Below are 13,262 nucleotides of genomic sequence, written 5' to 3'. Positions count from 1 at the left end.
AGAGAAGTTTCTGATCAATCCCAATTTCATCTGGAATTGAGATTTAAACTTTGAATCCAATCCCAACTCTGCTAGTCCCCAAATTCACGACCAAATTCATTCCAATTTTTTCTGATCTTAATCCTAATCCCAGTCAAAAATTGATCAAGACAAAAAATAAAAATAAAAATAATAGATAAATAATAAAATATATTAATAGATAACTAAAATAATAATAATAATATATAAATAAAAAATATTAATAGATAAATAATAATAATAATAATAATAATAATAATAATAATTATAATTATAATCATAATCATAATCATAATAATAATGAAAATTAATAAAATTAAAAATTAAATTAAATTAAAATTAAAATTTAAAAAAATGAGCTCGTATTACTCATTTGGATCAGGCCCAATTGATTTGAGCCTGGATCAAATTGGGTGTCTACAATATATATATATATATATATATATATATATAAGTTATATGTGTTAATGTTTAAATTTTAAATATATTAAATATTACTTTCTAAAAGTAATTGCATAAACATATTAAGTCTCGAATTTAATTAATTTGCACATATACATTTCTTTTAAATATTCTGCAACAAAAAGAAAAGCATAAATATATATATCCATAAGGGCAAAAGAAAAGACTCTTCTTTAGTTGCTCACTTGTCTTGATCATTACTTTCATCCTCCGAATGAAAGCATGTTGGGTGGAGAAGTCCCTAATTGACAATTATAACACGCAACGAACATTAGAATGATGGAAATGTTCAAAGAAAAATGACAACTCAATAGCATTTTGATTGATTTGAACGCCATGCTATATTTAGCATTGAAGCTGCGCAAAATGATTGCATTCAAGAATTGTTGCAGTGGCATCGGATAGCTTAGATTTGTTGTTAGTTTAGATGTGGCTGGTTAGCTGTATGCAAATATTTGGATCTGACCTGTAAAATATTATTTTTAAAAAAATGTTTTATAAGTATGAATTTAAATTTTTTGCCTATCTATCATATCCAATCCCCCATTGTTAAAGCTTGATGTGTTCATCGAGTTCAACGCACCAATCATCAAGCTGAACACAAAATCATGATCAAGATAACATCTATTGTTGAGATTCTTACTTTTATGATTGCTTCTAATCGCATTTAATTCTCATTCATCAAGATTTTAAAAATAACTCTTATAATATATCACTTACTCCCAAATCTCATTAAGATTCTAAAAGTAATTTTTACGATATAATACTTAGATTTTTAATATTTATTAAAATTCACATCAAATTTAAAAAATATTATCAATTTTAACTCAAAAATCTCACAATTTTATTTTATAAAAATTATCTCATAAAAATATCTTACAAATAAAAATTTAAATCTCTACATATATATAATTTTATATCTTCGAATTTTTTCAATGTGGGATTAATAACGTGACAAGCTATCTATTGAATTTGAACTAACTAGGGGTTAATTCTATGTTTTAAGAAAAAGTTTCCTAGAGATCCCTTGTTACTGGTTATGTGCCATGGCCATAACTATATATATAGTTAGCAAAAACTATGAAATTAACCCAACAGATCGATGATGTTAAACACTTGACCATTCTTGGGTTGCGGTTGGGTTCTTGGTTTCAATTTTTGCTGTGCTTTGTCTCAATATGACCAAACGTTCTCAAAAGGTTGGATTTCATGAAGATTTCAGGTTTTAGTTCATGATGTCACCAGCTGAATCATAGACACAGCAATTAATGAGTCAACGACTGCTAACTGAAACCTTGTGGATCATTCCAGCAAAGCTTTGACATGTAACGACCTCCAAAATATTCAATCACACGGTAGAAATGAACCACAAAATTATACAGTAATATAAACATGGAGAAACTATTCAGATCATTTACACCATTTTCCCCTGGCTATCTTTCTGTGAATGCCATTGCCCTTCCAATCTATTCGGTCTCAACCAATCTGTCCATTTGGTAGGAAGAATTCACAAAGCGAATGAATAAATACAGATACAGATCGCCCTCAAACTTAAAGCAAAACAAGGGCATAGAACAATAACAATCAGCAATTGGTTACCATAGGAATCCTTGCGAATCTAAAAAAGTTTGCAGTATATTAAAGTGCCATGCCAAGCCAATTTAACGTTATGGGAAACTGGCATCGGCACGATCACTATATATCTATATGCATAACCACTATCCAGCCATCCTGCAGTATTTAAAGAATTTGTGGCAGATTAGAGACAAGAAGGCATACCAAGTGCCTTTTAAAGCAAATTAATTACCAGCAAGTTTTTTTGACAAACCGTAAACAGAAACACAAAGAAACAAAAGGTAAGCACCCTTGTAATCGAGCTAAACAGCAAACAACCTAACTGTAGTTGCTTTGCAAGAAGCAACAAAATGCAAATTCACGTAATATAAATATCACAATAGATTCCTTTTTTTATTGATCATGCTTTGAAATTATATTTTGATTTAGATACATTTGCCACCCTAGTCCCCTACTCAGGTTATCATCAAAGATTGTTTAAATTGCACCATGTGGACTTCAAAGGTCCAGGTGCGGCTAAGTTTCCTTTTCCCAGACCCTTTTACCTATTATCCCTTTGCTAAGATCACTGTTTCTTAAGGTGATTTTTCTCTCTATTCTCAATAAGGGTTCTTTCAGACTTGTCCCCATTAGTCAAAGAAAAAAGTGAGAAAAATAAAATGTAATTGCAACTAAATGAGAACTATTCTATTCAGCTAAAGTGTCCTCCACAGATTTTCTAGACGCTGGCTTAAGCTCATAAGTTCTTTGATTGGTGCCTCTTTTATTGTACTCGTAGAGCTCATTCAGTATCTCTTTCAGGAATTGCTGCAAAGAAAGAAAAGTAGAAACTTTCAATCACATGAAATACCCTATAACAAAGCACATACAGGCATAACTGCATATGGTAAAAGCAAGAACTACAGAATATCAACCACCAAAATGAGAAGTTTACAACTTCTATCCAGCTGAAATAAATTGGAGATTCAAATTCTTATTAAGTCCTTTTTCATTTTAAAGGCGACTAGCAATTTCAAAGATACTGGTAGAATCATATATTGCAGCAAAAAAAACTCAAATAACCTTTATAAACCATAAGACATATCCAGTGGTAAGAGGATGAAGAAACGGAGCTCAAACGGGGAGGTAAACATAAGGAGATGATAATAGGAGGAAAGATAGGAGGCTTACAGCAGGCTGATCAGTCTCTTGAACAAGTTGCTTTAAAGCCCAATTTGGTTGTCTTTCAAACAGCTTGAACATTATATCTTCCAATTCCCCATGATCCCTTCTGGTTCTCTTCATGTCTGATTGTTTAACTGGTGTTGTTTCCTTCTTATCCTGCTCGGAGACAATTGATAATAAGTGTCAATGTATAATTCCAACTCTTTGCTTTGTGTAAATTTAAGAGCGAAAATTTACTAATATCTTTTTCTAGAGACCACATCTCAAAGAACCTTGGGGTTCTATGAAATCAGGTCAACAATTCCAGGCATTGGCCTCACATGCACTCCACGGTCATTATCAATAACCTTCAAAATTTATCAAGGACACAAAAGTAAGATATTTGGTATCATAATAACATTAAAAAAAAAAATGCCTTAGCCAGGCCAATGCATACTCACCGACCTACCTGTATTTGTCTGTTCTTGATCATGGATTCTTTTGTCCTTTCATGACATAACCTCCCATATTCCTCCATGTTTTCCTTATGTGGTTCCATGCCGAATTATGCTCAAAGTTTCCTTCCATTGCAACCCTACCTATAACGGAAAGAACCAAAAACAGAGATTAATTCACAAACTAAAGCACAGATGCAATTCTCTGCCTCCAATCTCTCAAAGAGAGAGAGAGAGAGAGAGAGAGAGCAAGAGATTGGACAATAAAACAGAAGTTATCACTTATCATAACCATAAATAGACATCATGCAGAAGTGACAGGAAAATGTACTAGCTCCTTCTATGCAACATAGCATACCAAAGTTAAGGATTGTTAATTTTTCTTGACAGATATGTGCAGTAACCTTCAATGCATTTTAGAAAGAATTGCTCACCTTGAAGAAGCTCCAACTCAAACCGTCATTCATCACGCTTATTAAAAGAACACCATAATGAACTTGTGAACAGGAAACTGATACTTAACGTGCACATTATACTGATTGAACCATCTGCTATATTACAGCAAGTGCACAATGTAAGTAACAACACGTTATTCAAATCATAAAAGTAAGAGAAGCATTGAAAGCGGCTTTTATAATTAAATCATATCATGGAGTGAATTGCTACTTCAAGTCACTGTACCAAGTAACAAGAAAAATAAAAAGGAGCAAGCTTTATATTAGCAAAATTAAGAAAAATAATTGCACTAGATAACAGACACAAACGTGAATACTTGACAAGCAATAGAAGCAAAGAACCATCTCCATAGTAAACTGATTATATCAATTGATAAACTCGTAAATACTACAATGTAAACTCATAACAATCACGTCATCAAATCTTTGCTTTCTTAGAAAATACAATCAATAAAAAAGAAACCTTTTACTATAATTTTCCACTTAAAAAATTATTAAAGGGCCAATTCATGATAAAGGTTGCAAATTGACAATCACTAATCTGTTATCTTCAAAGTAATTATTCACTAATCTCAACTATTTAGGGTTAGAGTACCTGGAGAGATGAAGGATGGTCGGATTTGAGAGGATCGAGAGAGAGGACAACCTTGGCGACAGGCTGAGAATCATCTTCATCATCGGAAGAAGAAGCGGCCTGGCTCTTCCATGACTTGGCCACGACCACCGGGCACTTCATTAACCACACCGATTTATCAGCTTCTCCGGTGTCCAAAAAGCCGCTGTCGCTGTGATCTTCATCCATCTTCAAGGTCTTGTTTCCTTTAGCCTCTGTAAGCTGTTAAAAGTTTCGTATTCACGTTTTATTTGTCGGGACAATTACTTCGAAGACAGTGAAATTTTTTTTTTTTTTTGGACTCCTTGAGCAGTAATTGAGGGATGAATTGGACCCTGACGAACCGGACGGAACGAGTTTAGGACACTGGCTTTTGACTTTTGAGTGCAAAGAGAGGCTAACGTTTCTTGTCGCAAGTTAAAATTGGGTTGAGGTTGAGGCCTGTCCAGAGCTCATGGGCTTGTGTAGGTTTGTTTATTTTGGGCTTGGTTTTATTAACAAGCCCAATATAAGGTCTACTAAAGAGTTGTCTTTCGTGTATTTTTGGCCCATCAGTTGATGTTTGAGACAAGTCTCCAAATCTTCTTTCAAAAATGTCTTATTTTAAACTAGTTGTCCGACCGGTATTGGATCTAATAATTTTAGGCATGACACCAATATAATACTAATTTAAGTGAGTTTAAATTTAAGATAATCGTGTATCTTAAACCTGTTGGTGTGTTTATTTATTAGGAAAATTTTATGGGAAGTGAATCAAATGAGAAAAATATCAAGAAGGGGAAAGAAACAAAAGAACAAATTGAGGGGCAAAGAAAGAGTGTTCTCTAACTTCACTCAAAACCATAATTCATGATTTATTTTGGGATTGGCATGATATCATTGAGGAGCAAAGCTAGTCATGGTAGAATCGCGTTGTAAATCATTGTCTTCCATGAATGAATATAGCCGCAAAAATCATTAAAGAATTGATTGTCAAATTACATTACATGATACACGTAAGTATCAATTATTCTTGCTTTCCAATTAACAGGCAAACCCCACAACCAGCAATATGGGAAAAGACAATGGCATCCGACTCTTGTACGACTCTCTACTGAACAATTACAAACATTGACTAAGGGGGCAAGTGAACAAACTTGTTGTCCAACACTTGCTTCCTTAGTTCCCTAAAGATTTCCCTCTTCTAATATCTAATTTGAGACCCACTATCTTTTGTAACTAATGCAAATGAAGTAAAAATAGCAATGGCAGCCTCTTCTAATCAAATCTTCACGCCAATGTTTCAGTCATGATACTGTAGCCTGCCGTACATGCAATGAGTTTAATTAGCTTTCCATGCAAATTACAGCAGGCCGGCTATCTTTTTTGGCATGGAAAATCCCAACGATCCATTCTCATGAAAGCAAATTAGATTTTGGGACCAGAAATTTGCAGCAGCCAAGCAACACGGCCAAGAAGCAAAGACGCTAGCAGATAGTAGATCCGCATGCCGCTAGCGACGGCCTGTCATATGCCAAAACCTTAGTTCACAACCCTATACTGCCTATTGTCGGAAACCCTAGCACTATTGTTCTGGATTGGCCTTGTTTTATTTTTTTCCCAATCACTTTACAAGGATAAATAGGAACCAACCCTCTCTTTTTCTCCTGTTGATTCAATAATTTGGGGATTAAGTTTCCATAAAGAAACATAGCAGCATGTGAATTGTGATTTAGTTCTTGTCCAAAACAAAAATCTTGTGATTTATGACTTGTTTTTTTACTTGCTAGAATGATTAAAGCAGATAATCATTAATCAATTGATCGATCTTACCTGCTAATTACGCAAACTAGGAAACACTCAGACGTACCAATCAAATTAGGTTGAAGCAGGATTATATGGTTTGAGAAAGGATGTGAGGTAAGTTTTTTAGCTTCTTTTTCCTAGTTTTGTGGGGCAATGGATGTCTTATCATTCAAGAATTAGGTACCATATTCTTCGGATGCATCTAATTTTGGACAGTGAGAGTCAATTCCATGTCATGTCTTAACCAAGGAAATCATGTCAAAGTAGCCAACATGTGCACATCATCTCTCGTGTCATTCACTCGGATCTGTCTTGGAAAAATTTCCCTATCCCACATGCACAATACTTTTAAAACATTAATCACTAATTATGAATTTAATAACTTTGTTTTTAAAACAACAGTTTCGGTGCTTTCTAAGTTTATATTTATATGTACTTTTTAAAACTTAATCTTTTAAAATATATATTAAATGATCAATTACATAGAATAATGTTAAAAATAAAAGTCAACATGGAAATGGTCAAAACAAAAAAACAAAGCAAAATTGGCTTGGAGAATCGTACTGACTATTAATAAATTTCCTTCAAGTACATTTAAAATGATTAATTAGTGATAACAAGTAGGTACTTACAATTTATTTGCTAAATTCAACTGTTTTTAACTTTCTAAAACTATACAATTTGAAGAGAAAAATAAAGAAAAAGAAGAGGAGGGGAACATGACAAAATGGTGCATGGGGAACCATCTAAGATGACAGATAAATAAATACTAGGGTGCAGAATCAATTAAGTTTGGGCGGCTTTTAAGGATGGGAAATGCCTTGGGATCTAAACAACTAATCATAAATATTTCCTCTTACCCATTGCCTTGCTTAAGAGTTAAGATGAGTTTCCTAACGGAATAGGTTTCTTAATTCTCTCAATATATATATATATATATATATATATATATATATTTTACAAGTGCTGTTATTTCTCCAATACTACTATTAATTTGTAACTTCCAGCTACCAATTGTCCTATATACCATTATTTTGTCATTATTTCTATCCGTCTATGTGAAATATATATATATATATATATGAAAAGCATCATGGAATATCATCACATGATGAAATGGGCAAAGGAATCTGAGAAACTTGACCCCCTATCATACAAAATGATGTAAAAAAATTAGCATTAGTTAACTAGCCATGGCTGCTGCTTCTTTGGCTTCTTCTCCAATAGTTTTCTCCTCAAATGATCAATTTGATTTTGGGATTTATTTTTTTGGGTCAATGCTGTTTCCCCAACTACTTTTCATTAAAATTTAACCCACCAAAAGAATATACTTTTCAGTAACATAAGCAATGCTTGATTTCTGCTATGCATTTGATGCTTGAGGTACTAAAATTTAGTAGTAATTAACAAGATCTACATATAGTAGCGTGAGGGATATATGAAACAACCTATACTTGATTGCAGCTTTGGGATTGGAAAAGGACCGGTAGGAAAGAGAAACAATCAACCCCCTTTGATTTTCCTAGCAAAACGACATTTACAGTATTAGACTTTTTTCAAGTATATATAGGTACGCTAATTAACTTGATTAGATCCTAGTATAATTATAACTAGGGCATTCAATGATATATGGACCACCTACATTGATTAATCGCAATTATATTTAGAGAAATGTTAATTGGTGTTTAACGAGATTGATTATTATGATATTTAACGAAAAAATTATAATTAATGCATTATCTTCTATTGATTTATGTGATAAAATCCTGGTATAAAAAAAAATATGAGAGAGAGAGAGAAGGAGCAACGCATTTCTTAAGCATGCAGAGATTTTGATAATGACCTAACTGATTTGCCGAAACAAAGTCCAAAAAGGATATTAATAAAGAGCACTAGAAAAAGAACAGACTAACTCAATGACAAGACCAATAGAATTACTCACGCCGAGTACTGTTCTAAACTTAATATAATCATCGGTAAGAAAGTTAAACAATGGTGCTAATGTCGAACTACTCGTGTTATTTCTTTTCAATATGTATAGCCCCTATCCCACTCATACTAGGCGGTGAAAATAACAGAAAACCTGGTAAAAACTGTCAAATTTTTAGCGATATTTTCGCTAATTAATGACAAAGGTAAAAAGTAAAGATTTCATCAGTGACTTGTGAATCTTGACGTCTTTTCACCCTTCCCTGTGTCTAATTTTTATGCATATTCCTTTTTTTCTGGGTGTATATATATATATATATATACATACATATATATATATATACATACATATATATATATATATGTTGAGATTCGCATAGCTTCTGTCATGAGTTCAACCTATGAACTATTGCAGAAGTTCAACAGTGATTAATTCCTCAATGACATATTATATAATAATCTTGCTTATATATCTTCTAAAAAGTAAAAACCCTGCATGGATCTTTTCCTATAGATTTATTTTCCATACAATCTGAGATTGTTTCGCCTATTTGTAGATTGAAGCATCAGCCATGGGGATGATGCTATACAGTATTGATCATTTCATGATCTTGAAGAATCATGATCCTGTTCTACCATCTAGAATTTCCTGCTCAGGGTGATGAAACCTTAAACCCTTCATGATAATAAATCTTTGAATACCCAAACTCCCTAATCAAAGATTTCCATGATCACAAAATAATCCACTAAAGTTCCAATTTGTCAAAATGCATTGAATAATTTCTGATCAGTAGCAGCATCAGAAGATATCACAGCCTACATAATCTTCCTTAAACATAGTTCATTACTCCAAACAATAACAAAACTAAAAGCAACAAAAACAACATCTAATATCGAAAGGGTTCACAAGTTAAAGGTGCAACATCTTCATGAGTTTAGATAATCAGAGCACATGTTTTGAGTGAGAAACCACATAAACATAGGAAAGTTTCATAATCTTTCCGTTTCTTCCCCATGTGATAATTCTAGAAGCCTACCAAACAGAAGCATCTCTTTAGATATCCATTAACTTACTCGTACCATATCCTATATCATCAGTCTCAGACTAAATATAACATAAATCACATGCACAAAGTTGCGGAGAAGCATTAAAAATTTGTGAATTCTAGCAGAGGTTCACATCCATGCACGTCTATTCAAGTAGCTGAATTTGATTATCTTTACAGAGATAAGTTGTTGACATAAATGCCCGATAAAGCTTGATCTGTTTATACTTATAAATATACCTACAAATACGTACATTCTCAAAACGAAGGAGCGGGAGATAGAGGAAGAAGAGGTCTTTCATGGTTTTGCTTTTTGGAATGGATTGCCAGGGTTTTCATTTGCCAATGGAAGAAGGTTTTCATTTGCCAATGGAAGAACTTGTAAAGCTGCTTCATGCGCTTCCTTTGTTTTCCTTTTTCTCTCTCTCCAGGAATTGTTTACGGATTAAAATTTAAAGAGACAAAAAAAGGGTTTTAAAATTCTTTGTTTAGCCGAACACGAAACATAAGTTTCTCGTCCCATTTCAATCCGGCAAGCAAACGGATAAATGGGGAAAAGCGGCTTCGAGTTCAACACCAACGAGAAAGCAGATGCAAGATCAATCAAAACCCCACAAAAAGAAGGGAAAAAGAGCATCCATAAAGAAATCCAATAAGAAACAAAAAAATAATTCACACCCAAAAAAGCACACATCCACATGCTACACAAAGTACACTCAAATCGAAAAAATAAAAAACAGAAAAAGAAAAGACTACTAAACATCGATAATACCAAAAACAACCACACACAATCTGAATTGAAATTCGAAAACAAAAACCAGCATCCCCCAATATCATATGCATCCTCAGTTTCTATTCTCATTCAAATTCTATGCTTTCTACTTCGATGGGTGTTAACATTTAACATGCTAAGTAGCGAAAAGGACCACAAATAACAATGAGCTAGAAACCAACAATCTAGAGTCGCTTCCGACAAATGAAGAGTTTATGTTAAAAAGGAAGGGTCTCCTATTGAGACAGTGGAACATTTGGGGAAAGGCCCGTAAATCAAGACCTTGGAGGTGGGAAGAATTGCGTACCAGCCATGAAATCATTAAGTGGAGCTGGGTAGAGAGACGGGTCAAGCATACTTGTTCCTGGATTGCTCGAAGTAGCGGCGGTTGTGGTTGTAGCAGCTGCTGCTCTGATGAGATTGAGTTGCTCGGAGCTTTCACCGCCACTGGTGTAACGACTTTCAGGGCCTTGATCGTAGAGAATTCCCTTGAATAAATGCCCTGCGATATTCACAGCCGTTTGATAAGCAAACTCCTCATCAACATCGTCCATAGCGCTCACTTTAACACAGCGGAACACTGCTGGAGAATTCACTTCAGGAGGGAATTGACCCAGTTCCAACCCTAATTTTCAAAGTCCAACAAAAATAAATAAATAAATAAACAAATCAAGAGCTAAACAAAAAAAAATCAAACTTACCAAAATGAAAAGAAATGAAGAGGGTTTTCTTTTTGAGTTTTTTTCCTAATATTATGGGACTTCTTCGTCAGCTTTACCAGCAAACAGTAGCAGAAATAATGGAAAAGAAGAAAATAAAAGGAAAAGCAAGTGGGTGGGTAACTATGGCGGTGGACTTGCTCACACGCAAATGATACGGTCTCGTTGGGGTACTATCACTGCGAATCGAATTCCTCAATATCTTACAAATTAAACTTTTGTCTAGCAAAGATGGCAAGATACGGTTCTTGAAAATTCTCAATCATAGATCTTTCCAAGATTTCATTTCAAAGAACCCATCAATCTTGCTTTGACGTTTTCTTTTTCCTGCTTTTTTTTGTGTATTTTGTTTTGGTTTTTTCTTTGTTTGTATTGTAAACTACAACTTTACCTGTCGTGGCGGGGGATAAACGAGTGCAGGCAAGAGAGGGAGCACCTTGATTCTCTCTCTGCCTTTTTGGATTCTCTCGAAACTGTTGTTGGTGTTCTTGTTGTTGATTTTGTTGCTGCTGTTGTTGTTGCAAAGCTAAGAGTTGTTGCTGCCTCTCTCGCCTTTTAGCAGCAGGAACCCAAGTACTCTTAACGTGAGTTTGGCACTGATACCCTCGGCTTTTGCAACAAGTCCTGCATCTCAAATTGGCACAATCTTTCTTAGCTTGGTTTCCACAATCTTGGCAGTTCATGCTTCCTTGTCTCATAACCGTAAACCCTGCTGATCTCGAAGACGACTCATCAGTGAGGTTAAAGCCGCTAGTTCTTCGGCTAGGACCCGCTCCAAACGAATAGTTGTTCACGTTTTGTTGTTGATAATAATACTGTGGCCATATCTCAAACCCTTTGTTGTAGATCTCCTCGTTTCTGTACAAATAAAGGTTCTCTTCTTTATCTTCTTCTCGTTTGCTTGCAGCTGCTCCTTCTCGTCCACCTAAATAGAAAAAGCCAGCCATTTGTTGCACCCAAAAGCTGAAACCCACCTCAATTTGGACCAAAAATCCATAGCAAAAACACCCTATTTAGTACCCCCACCTCCAGATCACTAGTATGATGAGCTGGTTGGATTTTCCCTGGGGTCTTTATGGGTTTTCAACTGTGGAAGCTTTTTCTGGTGGGTTTTTAAAGACCACTGTTAGTCTGTGAGCGTTAGTTGGTATTGTTTTGACCCGATCTTTGTTGTTTCTGCTATGTCTGACCCTGACCCTCACCCTCAATGACTAGAACTTAGTAGAAGAGCCTGTTTTTCTTTTGTGATCTTTGGTTTTTTTTTTTTTTATTTGCCAGCTTTTGAGGTAAAAAATCTTTAAGATTTAAGGGGAAAACAAAAGACACAAAGAAGGATGGTTCCCCTTGACTTACCCCCCATCCACCCCTTTCTCTCTCCAATTCCCCGCAATAATGCACGGAATTAGAGCCCCTGCAACGCCGCCATGAGAACTGCACCCCTCTCTCTGCTACACTCTCACCTCATTTATGACAAAACCAGCTCATTCTCTCTCTTTCTAAATTCTAACAAAAAGAATAGCTTGTTGTATAAATCTCCGGTTTTTGTTCAGTAATGTAAGAGAGAGATAGAAAAGACAGAAAGACAAAGATGCAAGAAAATGATCTCTCTGGGCATTTCTCTACAGTTCTCTTTCAGTTTCAATGAATCTAATCAACTCAAGGCTTGATCTCCGCCGTTACATATCCATCGTACGGTTACTATTCCCCCACGTGGCAAGCGTCAGCTTTTCCATATTCGTCCTTGCACCGGAAAACCCGCTAGTACTTTTTCTGACCGCTACTGCAATTGAGTTTGATTTTTCTCTTTTTTTTTTTCCCTATTATTTACTGCGATATCAGAATCAGAAGCAACCTAATTCTAACAAAAAAAAAAAGGTTACTGTCACCGTTTCGTTTTCTTTAACAATCACAGACGGAGATATCAGGTAACATCTGTGACAAATCCCAAATCCTACGGTGAAAGAATTGTCTGTTCTGCAATCATGTTAGAATCCACCGCCCAATGAAATAATTGTTTTTCTATTTTTTTTCCGTCAATGCCTCGTATTCTTCCCAAAATTCTTCGAGTAATCAATTTATCATTTGACTCTCGAAAGTCACATTTTCATAACTTTTTTTTAATATTAGAAAAAAACTACATTAAAATCAATTATGAGAAAGTTGCAAGCACAACGGTCAACACCTTTGAGACATTTAACAAAATTAGGTTTTTGTTTAATTGAATAATACTAACAAAGCGCCTACATGCATGAACGACGAGAATAATGTGTTTGGTTTTTTTTATTATCTT

General features: G+C 34.6%; 2 protein-coding genes across 6 annotated transcripts; both read right to left on the bottom strand.

The window, feature by feature from the left end:
* Window positions 1-1,524: 1,524 nt before the first annotated feature.
* On the bottom strand, window positions 1,525-6,974 carry LOC111306696 (uncharacterized). Of its 3 annotated transcripts, XR_016340778.1 has the most exons (6): window positions 4,704-6,974; window positions 4,088-4,201; window positions 3,668-3,797; window positions 3,226-3,375; window positions 2,080-2,211; window positions 1,527-1,965 (listed from the first exon to the last, which is right to left on the bottom strand). XR_016340778.1 is itself a non-coding variant. In XM_022904878.2 (5 exons), the coding sequence occupies exons 3-5, from the start codon at window positions 3,755-3,757 to the stop codon at window positions 2,176-2,178; spliced, it is 276 nt and encodes a 91-aa protein (XP_022760613.1). In that variant the 5' UTR covers window positions 3,758-3,797; window positions 4,088-4,201; window positions 4,704-6,974; the 3' UTR covers window positions 1,525-2,175. The 3 variants fall into 3 exon arrangements, 2 of the variants coding, with proteins under 2 accessions (XP_022760613.1, XP_022760272.1); XM_022904878.2 differs by having other exon boundaries at window positions 1,525-2,211; XM_022904537.2 differs by lacking the exons at window positions 1,527-1,965; window positions 2,080-2,211 and adding an exon at window positions 2,419-2,862 and having other exon boundaries at window positions 4,704-5,175.
* Window positions 6,975-7,845: 871 nt separating this feature from the next.
* On the bottom strand, window positions 7,846-12,796 carry LOC111306327 (protein SHI RELATED SEQUENCE 5-like). Of its 3 annotated transcripts, none has more exons than XM_022904297.2 (3): window positions 11,364-12,701; window positions 10,561-10,878; window positions 7,846-8,028 (listed from the first exon to the last, which is right to left on the bottom strand). In XM_022904297.2, the coding sequence occupies exons 1-3, from the start codon at window positions 11,917-11,919 to the stop codon at window positions 7,955-7,957; spliced, it is 948 nt and encodes a 315-aa protein (XP_022760032.1). In that variant the 5' UTR covers window positions 11,920-12,701; the 3' UTR covers window positions 7,846-7,954. The 3 variants fall into 3 exon arrangements, with proteins under 3 accessions (XP_022760032.1, XP_022760075.1, XP_022760123.1); XM_022904340.2 differs by lacking the exon at window positions 7,846-8,028 and adding an exon at window positions 8,828-10,043 and having other exon boundaries at window positions 11,364-12,702; XM_022904388.2 differs by lacking the exon at window positions 7,846-8,028 and having other exon boundaries at window positions 10,212-10,878; window positions 11,364-12,796.
* Window positions 12,797-13,262: the final 466 nt, after the last annotated feature.

Source organism: Durio zibethinus, chromosome 3 (genome assembly GCF_047325235.1).
Source record: "Durio zibethinus cultivar Kanyao isolate XHJ-2024 chromosome 3, ASM4732523v1, whole genome shotgun sequence".
Classification (NCBI taxonomy): domain Eukaryota; kingdom Viridiplantae; phylum Streptophyta; class Magnoliopsida; order Malvales; family Malvaceae; genus Durio; species Durio zibethinus.
This window is presented reverse-complemented; position numbering and strand designations above follow the sequence as displayed.